Source organism: Gavialis gangeticus, unplaced genomic scaffold (assembly GCF_001723915.1).
Source record: "Gavialis gangeticus isolate Ggan-Ray unplaced genomic scaffold, GavGan_comp1, whole genome shotgun sequence".
NCBI lineage: Eukaryota > Metazoa > Chordata > Crocodylia > Gavialidae > Gavialis > Gavialis gangeticus.
Window position 1 is genome coordinate 20,737,453 of NW_017728994.1, and position 17,169 is coordinate 20,754,621.

At 39.1% G+C, this 17,169-nt stretch overlaps 1 protein-coding gene across 4 annotated transcripts in view; it reads left to right on the plus strand.

The window, feature by feature from the left end:
• The window catches only part of KCNMA1 (potassium calcium-activated channel subfamily M alpha 1), a 1,434,006-nt gene that overhangs the window by 1,167,182 nt on the left and 249,655 nt on the right, over positions 1-17,169 (plus strand). For 2 of the 4 annotated variants that reach the window (XM_019502361.1, XM_019502364.1), the window contains one exon: positions 4,802-4,975. The exons of the other annotated variants lie outside the window; for them this stretch is intronic. In XM_019502361.1, coding sequence (XP_019357906.1) covers positions 4,802-4,975 — 174 coding nt within the window. The remainder of the gene's footprint in view (positions 1-4,801; positions 4,976-17,169) is intronic. 4 annotated transcript variants of the gene reach the window in all.

The following is a 17,169-nucleotide window of genomic DNA, read 5'->3' on the forward strand; positions in this document are numbered from 1 at the left end:
TTTTTTATCCCTCCACCCTGATCTGCCCCCCTCTTCCCTCCCCACAGATTGAGCTGTGGGGCAGGTGGAAGGTACATCTTGGGTTCCTTTTTAATTAAAAACCTGATCTCCTATCCAAAAAGGTTGGAGACCACTGATTTAGCTGATAATGCAAGAGACGCAATATAATCTTGTCTGATTGCAATTGCAAATTGTGTAGTTTCATAGATGTAGGGTCGGAAGAGACCTAAGTAGATCATCAAGTCTGACCCCCTGTCCTAGCCAGGAGAGAATACTGGGCTCATATGACCCCTTGTTTGTCATCTAATTAACAGTATTTCTGCCCATAATTCATAATGAACATAATTACTTACAAAATTGCTCCAAACAAACGAGTGGCTGAGTTGACACTTGTCAACAATGCTGAGGCTAAAGAGGGTAAACATTAAATTTCATTTTTACGTAGCTATTTTTCTGAGTTCAAGGACTCAGCAAGCTGAAAAAAGAGACACATAATAATAGATATGTGATCTTGCCTTGCTTCTTCTTTTTTTCTCATAGTTTAAGCTCATTTAGAGAGAAAATTAAGAGCAACACTGACTACATGCTACTCTTAAAGATAATGAAGGAAGGGTCATGAAGATATATGCAAATGAATTGGTCTATAAAAATGTCATTAACTCAAAGCATTCTTAAAGTTACTAAAATATAATAGAATGTGCAGATTGTCCACTCACATCACCTGCTGCTCCTGCAATTTTGACTGAAAACCAAGAACACCATGTGAATTATAGGAAACAGGTACCAATTGCCTGTGACTGACATCACTTAATGTCAGAACTTTGCAAAAATTGCAAAATAGTATGTAGCTTGCACTTGGTTGTCTTGAAATTGTCCTGGAACACAGTGAAATGACAGAGAGATAGCTTTGCCTGTTGTGTTAAGAGAAAATCAATTGTCACAATCAGTTTAAGACATGCTGCTGTATTTTTAAGAAAACTGAAATCATGCTGTGGGAAACCCTTTCAATTTTTTAGACTGATGATGTTAACCAACGTCGCCAAAAGGCAATCAAATCAATCTGGTCGTCCTTTAACCTTTAACTGGTTGCTTTCCACCATAATTTTTTTGTAAAGTCTACCTTTTTGTCGTTTTATTCTTGCTGTGGTTCATAAGAACTTGATGAATTGAAATGACATTATATCCATTTCAATTCTTAATAGTAGTTGGCCCCTTTTTTATTCAATGCCAGTCAAGAAACCTCCAGCCTCTTTAACCAACTGTTGTTTTGAAGAGATCCACTAGATGTCCTCATAGATCTACCTTTTGTTACCATTGAGGTCCATGAGAAAAAACTACTGGTAGGGATGGGTGGAGTACTAGGACTGGGAACATCTTATGGTAACAACAACAAAAAAGTAATCAACAGAGGAAAAAGGGGTAATTAGTCCTGCTTGTTTTATACAAGGAACTGTTATTTGCCATCTTATTCAAAGACCAATCTTTAACTTCCCTTCATCATCTTTGCCTCTGGAAGTGTTCCCTATAACTGTGAATTTTATATACTTTAGATATCAATAATACTATGTTCTTTCTTGTCAATATTTTATCTACAAGTTGCAGTTCTATATAACCAGAAGAGGGGTTGCTAGAATCCTAGACCTATAGCTTTTCCCACCAAAGTAAGAATGAAGGTTAGCTTGTTTAAAAACTGGAGCAGAAATATTAAAATATGTATGTAAATTGAAATACTTTTTGTTCTTTGTAAGCCATTTTCCCAAACATAAATCTTACTTTATTATGTTTCTTTTCAAGTCAGTCCTCTGGTAAAGAGGATAATGGTTGGGGATAAACTACATCTTTTTTTTACCGAAAAAAAGTTTCAGTTCTTGATTGGATGTACTTCCATGGCTACTTTTAAAAAATAAATGGTTTGGGATTTTCAACATACCAAACAGGCCAAGGAGGAAGACATGGTTATTCCCTTCTTCCTACTAATTCATCAAAAACTTACAGAGATGAAGAAAAATGTCGTGTTTTTTATTTCACAAGAACAGCAAATAACAGTTTCATTCTGCATCCAGATCTTTTCTACAAGTAAGTGGTAAATTATGACTGGATTATTACATGGCAACTACAGTTGTCATAGGAATTAAACATCCAAAGGGATGTACAAGAGTCCTTATCTCTCTGCTGATTACCATTTTTTGTTAATATTTATGGCGGTTTAACAGGAAACAGTATGTGTGTGGCTGAACCATCTTTAATCATTTCTGTCTTGTCTTTGATCCTTTCACTAATCATCCTTACTAATATTCCATGTTTTTTTTTCCTTTAATTTATTTCAGTATTGTATTCGGTATGAGTGTAACAATGACTGTGTAACAGGAATGAAGAGTAACAGCATGTTTTCTTTACAAAATGTATTGCTCTGATATGCAATTGCTTATATACTGGTTAAAACCCTTATAGCAAGTCCTTTTTGCTACATACAATACCAGGTTCAAGCCTGTTTTCTGCATGTTAATAATACGAAATATTAAAATGATGCATGATCTCCAGAACAACCAATAATACTAGTTAAAAACAGTCCCTGAAAAGTGTCAATTTCAAGATGTAATTTGCATCCTTTCCCTTTTTGGCTTAAAGGGTTTAAATTTCCTACTTCACTGGTTTAACCTTAATGAAAATGTTACAAAAAGTTTTGCTTCCCAACTCTCCTTCCTTTTAAGGTTGATTTTTATTATTATTATTTTAATAAATGTATCTCATTTTATTATTGCCTGCTAACAAAATGTGGCTTCAAGTAAATGAAATCCAGGGACTGTTACTAACCAACCACATAGCATTAGAAAATTTGGGTACCATGTTTCGCTCCAGCATTTGATTAGAAAAAGTCCTTCAAAACAGCTGAATTTAAAACCAAATGGGTATCTCTTTTTTCCCCTTATCTACTATTAGTGTGTTTCTGATTAATGCTGTGTATTTTTCTTTATTTTTGGTAGGGTGAAAAGAAAAATAATAAAATAAAAATAGGTATAATGGAAGAATCCAAATACTTAACTCTTTTCTGCCCAACTGTTAGTTTTAAAAGCTTGTGTTGGGGAGAATTAGAGAGGGAAACCATGGATGGAACAAATGCTGTTTTGAATTTTCTGTGTAGTCTGATCTTGTGTGTATCAAAAGCTGCAGTGGAACCCTTTATACTAAAAACCCAGGAATGATGTACCATGCACTGAATAAGCCTGATGCTGCATGATGACTTTCTGAAAAGCTGTAAGATAATACTACTAGGATGCTAAAGAACATGCTACTAGAAACGTGAGCAAAGTTTTAGAGGAATGGAGTCGCTGCTGAAGAGATCACTCATTCATCTCCCTCAATGCCTGTTTTCCACAATCATAATATTACCCTTGCTTGACAAAATATTGTATGGCAAGTCATAAAGGCCTTAGAACAGGACTTGACCCATTTGAGAGATTTAAATCTCTCTTTTACACTAGCATTCAAAAACAGTGAAACTGAAGGACTGTTCTTTTAAATTAATATTTCTACTGTAATGGCTAAAAAAAAAAAAAAAAAGAAATGCTACTGAAGGCACAGACCAAAGCAACATTACCTTTTCGGCTGCATTTGCTTTTGAAGGTTTGTTTTTTGGCTGTCAACATTCTGTTGTGGTGTCAGTATAACTAAGCCAGTTCATGCTAAGCCATTACCAACAATGATAGGTCAGTGCAACATGTGAAACAATTTTAAGTGGCATTTATTTTCATCTTCAGATATGAACTTAATTGTGCATAAGGTAACAAAAATGGATAAAGATACTTTGGAGTAGTTTATAAATAAAGCTCTTTTTTAAATGTCTTGTAAATACTTATCAAAACTAATGTCATTTCCTGCTTGAGTATCATTGCCTTGTTCAAAAGATTTAAATGAACTCTTGAAATGTTAGCTCGAAATGTTAGCTCACCTTTAATTATGTATTTGTTTATTTGCTTCCTGCGTTGATACTTTAAGACAGTTCCTTTCAGAGCAGAAAATATGCCTATGATTGGTTCTGCATGTTCCAGTGAGCCTATGTTCTGTGTACTTTTGGTGATGCCTTATTTGTGAACTGACTATAAAGAGAAACATATTTGTCTAACTAGCTGTCTCTTATACGCACAAATTTTGGTATTCTGTCAAGAGTCAATTTCAGTTCCTGAAGGCATAATGTAAATTCACTAAATCTTTCAGGAAGTTTTATGAAGACTTGTAATTCTGCAATAACTTGTAATTTAATGCAATGAAAAATTACCCTGGCACTGTTTGATTCTGAGAAATGATTAGCACTTTTTTGAGGATATATATATATTTATATATATGTGTGTGTGTGTATGCCTTTTTAAATACTTTTGATGATTGCCAAAAGCAGTACAGGTCCAAATTATTTTATTGATTAGCAACTTCAATTTTTTCTTTCTCTTTGGCCAGAAGCGTTAATTGTGCCAGAGGAAAAAGATGTTCTTAGGATTTTCTGCTTTTATTTATGCTCTTTTTAAATCCCAAACCTGGTTGTAATCAGTAATTCCTTTTATGTTTGTGGTCATTCTATATGACCTAGAGAGAATATCAAGAATATTTTATCCTTTCCCTACTTTTAATGTACAGCCAAACTGTTATCAATAATCTCATTGCATTTTTTTTCCTGGGTCAAGACTGTTAACATAAACTAAGGCCTGTATTAAATCCCTTAAATTACATTCCAGTTGCCTTGTTATATATATAACCTTGCCATTAACCTGCTGCTCTTCCTCTCCTCCCATCCAACACATGGTTATAGCCAAGATGTCCATCTACAAGAGAATGAAACTGGCATGTTGTTTTGATTGCGGACGCTCTGAGCGTGACTGCTCTTGCATGTCAGGCAGTGTACATAGTAATATGGACACCCTTGAGAGAGCCTTCCCACTTTCTTCTGTCTCTGTTAATGATTGCTCCACCAGTTTACGTGCCTGTAAGTTTTAACACCAACACATGCTGTTCCATGTCTGTGGTGTCTGTGGTATCATCCCAGTCTTGTGTCGTACATTGTAGTTCTGTGAGTTTTACTGGGCTGGTGCTTTTTTTCAAAACATTTTAATACAGCACTAAATTTATATTTTCCAATTTTTAATACCCCCATTTAATTTTTTCATTTAGCTTCATGTGTTCCTTAGAATGTGCAACTTTACAGTAGCATGTAGGACCTTACTAGTGCAGTTTGGTGATATGTTTGTTTTTATTTCATGCATACAGTATAAATGGTCATTAATCAAACAGTTCAGTAAATGTTTTATTAATAGTGGGGGGTGTATCTAAATCTGTGACTACAGACACAAAGTAGTATAAAGTTATTCAATGGGCAATTCTGATACTTTTGGGATTGAATAGCATATAACAAGAAGTGGAAATTCCCTACGTCTTATATACTATGTAGATAAAGCTATATTTCATATTCCTGTCATTTTCTTTAGTCTTGCTCCTTGTTACCCTTCATTTTCAGTAATGAATGAAGTCCTTTTTTAGATGGACTCTCTAGAAGGATTAAGAAACTTAGACGTACCAATTTAGTACTGTACTTTAATAAGGCTACCCTGATTCAAGCTTCTGACTCCTTTACAGACTATATAAAAAAAGAATGATAGATTCTACTTCTACATGGGGACTGTGATCAGCATTTGTTAGGAATAAGCCTTAAATGCTTTTCTGTTGTCCTGAAAGTGAGGAAGCAGGAAAGTGAAGGGAGAAGAAGGAGAGAGAAATAGGAATAATGCAAGTGAGCATTAATTTTTTTCGCTAGGGAGCCCCAACTACCCCTGTCTCTTCAGTGCTTTGTTGACAGCGTTGAGGAAGATTAGTAATGAAATAGCTGCCCCCTTATCTGCCCAATTCAGATGTCCATAACAGGCAAAACTATGTCTCAGACAAGGACTATTTTCCTTTTCCTTATCCAAATGGATTGGTGAAATTGACACCTAAATAAAGCTAAAACAGAGTAATCTGGTAAAAATAATGCAATTTTGATCAGGAAACATGATATCCTCATACTCAATGGTATGACAAACAGAAACTGCCACAAGCACTCAAAATACAGTGAGGTTAGTGGAGTATGCCTCAAGTTATCTTTTTGATGCCTCCCATGTATAGTCCAGCTGCTGAATTACTTTACCTATCTTGGCCATTGATCTATTAATTCAGAAACAAATACAATCCCCCCCCACACACACACGCACACTTTTATGTTTAAAATCTGTCCCTTTGAAAACAGAACCTAATGGAGTCTTGGAGAAAAGCTGATACAAAAAGCCTTTCTCTGTATATGTGTATAGGTATCAGTATTTGAAAGTCCCTATTTTTCAGTCAGTCACATTAAGTACATTGCCTCCAAGAGTTGCCCTCTGCTTGGTAGTAAGAGTTGGCATTCCTAAATGAGTTCCACCTCAGTGTTATAAAGAGAAAAGCTGTGCTTAAAAGGATGATTGAGAACTTCCTAGTACATTAAAATTGCGAGGTACTGCAAATACTGTTACTGAAAATGTTTCTTAGTCTCTGCAACAACACAGCATATGAAATTGTTTGCATCAGTACAGGCTAGTGCAAAGGGATTATGCAGCTGAGTTGAGGCACTGGTGTTAACAGCTACCAGACAGGGCTAAATGAATATGTCCCCTACAAATGGGTGAAATTTCTACCATTAGTAGCATCTGGGAAAAAAAAGAGAATCCATAAGCTGAAGGGTTACTGTAGCTTTCTAGTTCACTTAAGGCTATTGAGGGTGGGAAAAAATGTTTTTGATTGCATTGCCCATTCAGCCAAAAACTCCAGTGTATGATATTATTGCCCCCAACAGCAAAACTGTTGAGAAACATCTTAGGTCCATGTTGCACTCTGAAATCTAAGTGGTATTGACAGCTTTGAGAATTTTTAACATCCTCTGTTTCACGGGCCTTTTCCCCGGATCGTCACTCCATCAAATCAAAAGAGATATCATTCTTCCTCATATGAGACTATTCACCTTTGACCACTAATAATAAGTAAGAAAAATCAATACTAATTCAAGCCCTTCATGAACCAGCATAAGCCTTTCTTTTCCAATTAAAAGAAAATATATATACATACAAAATTCCACTGGCAGGGCTTCAATAGAAATCACTGTGTTTTCCTTGTAGTGTGGAGGGGTTGTATGATGCCATCTTGACAGAGCTAGTTAACTCAAAGAATGGTGGTGAGAGTTGGCTTTTCATTAAATATGAGCAGATGTGAAATGTTGAGTGTTTGACAATTAGAAATGGCAGCAGCAGGGCCCCAGAATCAAAGTGAGGTCAGATTGGTAGATCAGATTACCTCTGTTACATTCTTTAGTTGTTCTGAAAATCATTTTGAATTAGTGTCAGCAGAGCCATGATGGGTTTTGCCCTTTGTCTTTTATGCTAAGGCTGTATTGTTTCCCAAGACACTCATTAAAGGTCATTATATTATTATAGGGCTTGCTTTGGTCGTGGTTCCCCAGTTGGGTTGGTGTGCTTCTAAGATTGCTTAATGTGTTTCTTTTATTTATTTATTTATTTATTCATTCATTTTTTTAAAGGTTCTAAAAGCAGGCTTTTAATTTTCAAGGTACTGTATATAAAATCATAGACAATTTTCTGATGTTTCTTGAAATGCTGAATAAGTTATAAAAATTAATGCAGTTTATAAGAATATGGTACATTGTAGAAGCTAATGGTTGTATCAAGTTACAAATGCATTGAAATACATAGGATTTTGTGTGGTAATTGTATGCCCTGTAAAGGAAATGGGACTTACAGAATAGGTTTTACTGTGACTGAAATATATTTATTTTTCATTCTATTGAATTCTAATTCAATATATAATTCAGTTCAGAAAATCATATTTTCATTAAAAATAAATGCATTCAAATATCTTTTTGGCTTAGAGACAAATGTCTAAAGAGACAGAGATATACCTTAGAAGTGTAAGGAGTTATAAGGCAAGTATCAGTTTCTTTTAGGTTTTGTCAGTTTTGGGTGTCAGTGCTCATCTCTCTCCACTCAATCAAAAGACTGTTGGTTTGTAGGTCAAACACTTGCTGTTTACAAGGTTCTAAGTGGAAGAGGGTCAGAATAATTTAAGGATTATTTCTCCATATCTCACCATATGCTCTTTTGTTCTCACATTTTGAAACTTGATGTTTGTAGAATGTAGCAGTTCTATTCCATTCCAGTCTTAAGTTCTTCTAATGTGTCTATTGGTGTGGGACATTCTTGTTAGTAGGTTCAGTAGTGTGCTTTCCATATTAAATGGGAGGACTTTGTGCATAGGAGCCACAGTTTCTGGTATGCTACTACTTTATCCATGGTACTGTCTAGGGAACAAGAGATATCTGCTCCTCTGGAGGGTGGAGGTTGAACCATGTTTACTTCTAAGGGTACATGCAGATGCTACACTTAGATCAACTTAACTATGGGATTCAGGATGGACTCAGGAGAGACTTTGCCAGACCTAGGGCCTGGGAGGACTGAGTTAGGGAACTTCTGGAGGGGCTGAACATTTTCAAATCAGCAGGTCCAGACGCTGTCCACCCCAGGGTGCTGAGGGAATTGGCAGGGGTCATCGTGGGGCCCCTGGCACAGCTTTATGAGCCCTCGTGGTGCTTTGGCCAGGTGCCAGAAGACTGGAAGAAGGCCAATGTGGTCCCCATTTTCAAAAAAGGGAGGAGGGAGGACCCAGGCAACTATAGGCCCGTTAGTCTTACTTTGGTCCTGGGGAAGCTCTTTGAGAAAATAATCCAGGAGCACATCTGTGAGGGACCAGCAGGGGGGATGATGCTCAAGAGGTTCATTAGGAGCAGGTCCTGTCAGACCAACCTGATTGCCTTCTACAATCAGGTCACAAAGTCATTGGACACAGGTGTTGCGGTAGACGTAGTCTTTCTGGACTTCAGGAAGGCCTTTGATACTGTTTCCCACCCCATTCTCATTAAAAAGCTAGGCGACTGTGGCACTGATGCCTACATGGTTAAATGGGTCGCAGATTGGCTAGGGGGCCACACCCAGAGAGTTGTGGTGGATTGGTCATATTCGACCTGGAGGGATGTTGGCAATGGAGTCCCCCAGGGCTCAGTACTCGGGCCCATACTGTTCAATTTCTTTATTAGCGGCTTGGACAAGGGAGTGAAAAGCACCCTGTTCAAATTCACTGATGACACCAAGATTTGGGGCGAGGTGGGCATGCTAGAAGGGAGGGACAGGATACAACTGGACCTGGACAGGTTACAGGGGTGGGCGAATGTGAATAGGATGGGATTCAATACTCTCAAGTGCAGGGTGCTGCACTTGGGCAGAAAGAACCAGCAGCATGCCTATAGGCTGGGGAACTCCCTTCTCGAAAACATAGTGGCAGAAAGAGATGTTGGAGTCATTATCGATTCTAAAATGAACATGGGCCACCAATGTGAGGATGCAGTCAGTAAGGCCAACCGCACCTTGTCATGTATCCACAGATGCATCATGAGCAGGTTGAAGGAGGTGATCCTCCCCCTCTGTGAAGCACTGGTCAGGCCACAGTTGGAGTACTGTGTCCAGTCCTGGGTGCCGCACTTCAGGAGGGATGTGGCCAGCATCAAGAGGGTCCAGAGGAGGGCCACTCTCATGATCAGGGGGCAGCAGGACAGACCCTGCAAGGAGAGGCTATGGGACCTGAACTTGTTCAGCCTTCACAAGAGAAGGCTGAGAGGGTATCTAGTGGCCATCTATAAACTTATCAGCGGCGACCAGAGAGGAATGGGTGAGACCTTGTTTTCCCTTAGGAGTCTTTAAAAGGAGGCTTGATAATTACCTAGCTGGGGTCATATGAGCTTAAACTTACCAGGGGTCGTATGAGCCCAGTATTCATTCCTGCCCAGAGCAGGGTGTCAGACTTGTTGATCTGCTCAGGTCCCTTCTGAACCTACATCTATGAACCTATGAAGTGACAGTCTGTACAGATGCTTAGGGAGTTTAGCTTGGACAAAAAATGCCTGGCTTAATCTAATTTAAGTCACCTGAGAAGGTGCAGTATATAGACTGGGCTAACTCATACACAATGTAACTGAATGTGTGTACACATTTGAAGCTCAGCCCTGGGGGTGGGAAAGCCCAGTTGCTCACCCCAGCCCTGGAGCTATACTTTTCCTACCCTCCCTCCAACCCTGACCCCAATATTTTTAGCCCTCTGCCCCCCCCAGCCCCAGACAGACATCCCCCACTACAGTCCTGCCAACCCCTCAACCCAGTCCCACCAAAACCTTCCCCAACTAGCAAATTCCATCCTGCAGACCCACTAGTTCCCTCTCCCCTCCCCCTCCCCCCCAACTTACTTAGGTAGCACTCCCAGCACTGCTCCCAGCAATGGTGAAAGTGTGCATAAGTGGGCACCTGATCTACAATCACATGACTTACTTTAACTGTAGATCAGGTCTGGTGAACATGTGCATGTGCCATAAGGGACTATGCATAAATATTTCCTGCTATAATGACAATTCCCCAATATTGATATATACCTCCTCTATAACACAGAAAAGATTTTTTTGATGAGTTAGTGCTGCTCCAGGCAGCAGTAACTTATAGTGATTTTTTTTGTGACTTTATTCTGAAGGTCAATATGTTTGATACTGTTCTCCATATTACTTACTCAGCTGTGAGCATTTAACTGCAGCCACAGGAGGGTTTGAAGTCCTTTCACAATTGGGGTTTCTAGTATTGTTGCTGATCCCATGTTAGACCCATTTCCTGTCCTCATGCCCAACTGTTTCCTTTCTCATTTCTCTCAAATACACAAAAAGAAGAGCATATGGCTCTAGTATATTCAGGAAGGAAAAAAAAACACTGATAAAATTTGTTGGGAAGGAAAGATAGACATGATTTAGATCCCTAAGATAACCTCATTAGGTGTTAAGAAAATGATTGTAATCAAACTGCTATACATTTCTAACAATTTTATGAAATGGCTCCACCTCTTTATGCTGGAGAATGTGCCCTAGTCTGACATTCCTTTAATGAGCCAAACATAAAAGGACAATCAAAATGAAGGCATGGTGACACAATAACTTCTTATTAATTCAGACTCATGAGGACAGATCTTTGACTACTAAATCATGAGGACAAATCATATAGCATTTGGTACAAATATCTAAGATTTGTGAAGTAGGCTACCCCATGGGGAAAAAAATTACTTTTATAAAGCTGTTTCCAAAAATTATTCTTTCCTTCAGTGGAACAACATTTCAATTATAGACACTAACTTTGAAGTCAGGAGAAAAACTGAACTTAGGCTGCATAAGTGATGACCAATATGTGCATAATAGATACTGCAGCTAATCTATACGTATACGTCATCCCAAAATTCTGAAAATAATATATCTGTATATGGCAATAAGCATTTCCTTTTACCTATAATATACTCAAAATAACAACGTTATAGTCAAAAGTCCAGCACAACTAAAATTAAAATGCCATAGAGAGTATCTTGTTCATATATTCTTTAGTGCTATTTGATAATAAAGCAGACCTATCTTCATTAACTCAGAATAAACTACTGTTAACAAAGCTAAAATTACCAAAATGGATTTAATTGGCTTTTGAAATAATAAAACTAGTGTGGAAAAAATGGTAGTGTTTCTTTTCCTTTCACTCTAGAGATACATAACTACTGCTCATAAGTGTGATGTTTTCACTAGTACAACCATATATTTTCTTCCTCTCTAATTTCCTGATATATAGAAAAAGAGATTGAAATATTTTCTTGTAATCAGTGGAGAAAAGCATTTGAGGGAAGGATACGAGAGTAAGTGAAGGATATGTATGCTGAACAAACTCAGTATATGAGTGGCTTATGGGGTCTCCCACCTTAAAACTGTCACTAGTCCCTCAATCTGGCAGTGAATAGTATTTTTGTTTGATTATTTATTTGTTTTTAACCACCCTGGCCCAGCTCTGGTTATGTACTATAGTATGACCTGAACCTGGAGTCCATGTCATTTTCATTCCCTGCAGATTATATGTCAGGTGACAGGAGAGAAAGAAGGACAAATATTAAAAATCTGGTAGTGTTCTATCTTCCAGATTTACCAGCACATAAACTCTCCCACCACCATCTCCCTCATATCAATCTTCATGTAAAGGATATGAATCAACAGTATAAATATTACTTGTTACTTTAGACTCGTACAAAAACATAGGTTAAAACAGTATTTTTTTTATATATTTGCTTTCCAAATATGCAGTCTTTTAGAGAGAGAGGATGAATTGTTATTATAAGCACATTTTAATGCAAACCTGAGTAATGTCATATGATTTATCCTTCTGTTCTTTTGGGGTAATATAAGAATTAATAAAGATTTATATAAATTCAGTTAAAAAAAAAATGAAGCAAAACAAACCAAACACAGATGTTCCTTGCTACCTGGGAGAATGGTAAAAGCAAGACAATCTAACTGGTTACTACTACACATAACCAGACTATACGCATAATGAAGCAGATGCCTTTTTAAATTAATTTTATCATTCAATGTTTACTACCGGACTCATGAGAGGATGCTGTTTGCCTCACTTGTGACGTCTGCTGTGAAGAAATTCATACACGGTAATGCCATCAACAGCTACTGCTAAGATAAGCAGCAAATCTTTTTGAAGAGTTAGGAACAAGAAAGACCAATAAGTCATTTAATTTAATTTAATTTCTTTTAGTTTCTTTTTTCTTTTAAATTCGTTAAGGCCATTATTTTGGGTATTGTTTCTTACCAGGGTCACAGAGAAGTGACTAATGAGTGGCTTGCCTCGATGGGGAAAAGCTAGAAAAGATGCTGTCTGCATCCTGTGGAGTGAATTTAGCAGAAGGCCTTATGCAAGGTGACATGGAAATTATGTTTGCATTTTTATTTCCTGAATGTGGCTGGTTGTCATGAAACTCACCGTGACAGTTTCTTACCACCAGGCAGCAGATTCTTCCTGTTACCTCCTTGGTGTAGGACAGATGCTAGCCAGTTAGCTCTCCATCTTTACTGCTTCTGAGCTATCTCAAGTGACAGATGCCAGGGCCAGCTTGGTTTCCACTTGAGCATTTCTGTCATAGCCCTGCCTTGAGCCCAAATTCTGACCTTTACTACATGAAATAAAGTACTTGTGAACAAGCAGAGACTTGATCTAGAGCAGGCTTAGAGCAAATGTCAAGTCAGTCTCCTGCCTCCTTCTGCCACCTGCATTGGGAACCTAGATTAGACCCTGGACTAGAGTGTTGAATGCCTTAGGGTCTATGGGTCTGGAGAGACTTAACTTATTCATAAAGCATTATTAGATTTTTATCAATTGTACAACACCATGTGAATGTTTCCTATGATTCTTCATTGTATTCATTATCATTTAAACATTAATTAAAGTCAAAGTTGCACTTAATTTTGTTCTAAATGTGGCATTAGGAGGAAGATTTAGAAACAGCTGCAGGATTGAGAAGCACATTGTTGTTTAGAAGTTCTCAGTACCATGTTCACAATATGCCACCAAACTGATTACCATTTTATGTCTGTAGCTGATTTATCAAATTGTGACTTGGCATGGTCTCAGATTAATATTGGACCAATAACAGTGGGAAACAGATCCATAAAAACTTAGGTTGGTCACAGAAAAAAATTATTGTGTGATCTTGCATACCTTTCAAATTGCCTCTGAACTCCAGTGAACAGTTTGTCTGTAAAACCTGCTCTTTTAATTACTGTATTTGAATCCTTTGCGTTTTCCTAGTCTGAGGAAAGATTTAAGCAATTCATTTTTGTATAGACCTTGAATGCTATCCAACAAATGTATAGACAATTTACATTTATTGGCCTTTGGATTCTCAAATTCTATTAAAAATGCAGGCTGTTATGATAAAAATCTAATACAGAATGGGCAGTTATGCTGTATAATAAACTAAAAGGAAAACCCAGAATAACAAACAAATCCTTACGTTTGGAAATGAATTTAATACTGATAAATTAACAAGTGGACAGCTATATAAATATATAAAACAAAAGTTACTGGACTCAGTAACCAATGAGATTCTTCCCAGCCCAATGGTCCTATGTTCTATTTAATGTGGAACAAGAACAGGAAAAAAAGTGGAAAATTTAGATTGAATTTAGTTTAGACCTGACCACAGGCATTTAAGTTCCTCTCTGAGACTCCAGTTTGAGGTTGCTGATGTTCAGTTTGACATGTACTTCACTATGTTGTAAAATCGGGGCTTATTGGAGCTGATGTAAGGCCTTGTCTTAAATTGCAGTAACTGTGTATTCTGACTGGGCTGTTCTCAGTTAAGTTCTCCGCCCACCAGCTCCTGTGTGCAAACTCCAAATCACATACACAAACTTCAAAGCCAGAAATATGCTGAGTGGTAGTTTTTCAGCCATGCTTCAGAATTCAGTCCCTGGTGTGTTTTAGAGTTACCACTGGAAATAGTTATTCTTAAAATATAAATACATCTGGGAGATATTACCATATTGGACATGGACATTTTTGCATGGTCAAGAATTCCACCCCAGGGAAGTTTAAAGAGGTCATGTAAGAAATTAATATTCTTCTTCTAGTTGTACTACTGACTTGTTGTATGACCATAATCATCCTGTTGCTTCAATACCTCCACCTGCAAATTGAGGATAATATATACTCAAGCAGGAAAAATGCTTTGATATCCTTTTGTATTGACAAGCCAAATGCTTTGGGCTAGATTATATTCCCTTTTTCCTGGATCCTGTGGAGGCCTCTTCTCATGGCTACTAGTCTAGACTGAGTAGGGCAAGATGAAGTATGGGTCTCATAAATATTATCTTGATAAAAGGGCAAGAACAGCTTCCCTCTGTCTACATCAGGGAGAGATAATATCTATTTAGATCTCTTTGTAAAATGTTAAAACAAATCAACTGTATTTTTAGCCACTTCTAAACTAATTGATATACAGAACATGTTTTCTGTGAAGAACTGCCAAGCAGAATCTTAGAAAACCTTATAGCATCCCTGAGCTTTGTCATGCAATTTCCTTTGTTTGTTCTTGCGTAAAAGATTTTGTTTGCATTAAATGTGTCACTATTTCCATTGCCATATGTATAGCATTATCTTTATTCTCTAAACAGCAGTGGTGATATGTGTCATTTGACACAGGCAATACAATATGGAGAGGTATTTTGCATTACTGTAGCTATATTACTGGAGAAGACAATGGCAATGAGAAGGGAAAATCCTTTTCATAGGGCACATATACATGAGATGTTACGTTGCTATGTTGCCATAGTAATAAGCTATGGCAACATAGCATCAGCAGGCACAAACTGTGATGCTGACACTACTATGTGGTAGTTCATTATTTCATACTGCTTCTACTCAGTAGGGTTGGAAATGACCTGTGCACTGCTGGGACTTGCTAAAGCAAGTAACAGTTGCGCAGTTGGGTGCACGTGTAGACGCGCCCACTGATTAATCATGTTTTTTGGACTGTTTTTTGCGAACTATCACTAGTAGGTTTGTCACCTATTGTTGCATTTGGTTTGTTCTATAACTAGCACCTTCCCTGTATACTGTATAGTTGATAGGGCTGTGCAAAGCTTCCACCTCTGATTCGATTTAGCAGAAATTTGGCCTGACTCGGTGGCTGAATCTCTGAATTTGAGTCAATTCAAGAAACCCTTTAATCTCTCTGAATGGAATTGGAACTCTGCAAATCCATTCAGAGAGATTTGGTAATTTGGATATAGACACAGCTTTAAATGTTTTTTCTACATACCTCAAGGTACTAAGTGGCTTATGAATGCTGCGATGGTGGGGCGGATGGAGCATCCCACAGGAGCACAGGGGACTCCCCAGTGTGGTAGGCAGCAGACCTGGAAGTGGACCAGAAGCACTTCCAGTCCACTTCTGGGTCTGCCGGGGAGTGCACTGGGTGGCCATGGTGACTGGTGCCTCCTGAGTCTGGGGGGGCACCTGCCCCCCCCCATGGCGGATCACTGTGCCAGAGGGGTGTGTGGGGGTGGGGCCTGGGAGCTCAGCAGAAGATCCAGAAGTATACCAGAAATATTTCTGGTCCACTTCTGGGTTTGCTGCCGAGCATGCAGGCCCCCTGCCTCCCTCCCCCATGCTCCTGTGGGACACTCTATCCACCCCAGCATCACAGCATTTACAAACTGCACCTGCTACAGGTGTAGCAAGATATGTAGAGAAAACATTTAAAGCTGTGTCTATGGCCAAATCGCTGATTCTCTGAATCAGCATTGAATCTTCAGATTCAGATTTGGCTGAATCGAATCAGGGACAATGATCTGAATCAACGAAGCGAATCACTGTCCCCAATTTGGGCCAAATTTGAATCTAAAATGAATATGACCCATTTTGCACACCCTAATAGTAGATGCTACAAAGTAGGTTACTCAATTTTTCTAACAATAGTAGCTAGGGGTGCACTGATAGAGATTTTGGGGGCCGATACAATAGCCAATATTTAAGGAGGCATATCGACTGATACCGATCCGATATCTGATACAGCTCCCTACTGGTGGTAAGTCTGGTGTGGTGGAAAGGGAGGGGGGAGGAAAGGGGTACTGGGGGGCAGATCAATGCCCCCCACAGTGAGGGAGGGAGTGGTCAGGCACTACCCAGGAGGGCAGGGATGCAGGATGGAGGTGTAGCTTGGGGGGGTGTAATTCCCACTGCTGCTTGCACCCTGGGAGGAGGGGAGGCAGATCTTCCCAGGGCGGGTGGGCAGGTTGCAGCTGGCAATACATGGCTCTTCTCAGTGGGGACTGAGCTTGGAGCAGGCACTGGTGGCACTGGGAGCAGCTGCAGCCACCCCAAATTTTGCTGTAGCTCTGCTCCCAGCACCACTGCCACTGCCAGCCATGCAGCTCAGCCTCAGCTCTTCCCAGTACGTGGGTGGAGACGGGACATGGAGACAGGCTGCAACTGGTGGTGCGGGGCTGGGAGCAGAGCTGTGGTGAAATTAGGGGTGGCTGCAGCTTCTCCCAGCACCCACTCCAAGCCCATCCCCTGCTGAGAAGAGCTGCATAGCACCAGCACCAGCCAGCTTGCCCACCCTGCGCAGATCCAGGGGGCATTTCCCCTGCTCCTGGGGTGCAAGTAGTGGCGGGAGCCACCCCCCCCAGGAGCCATG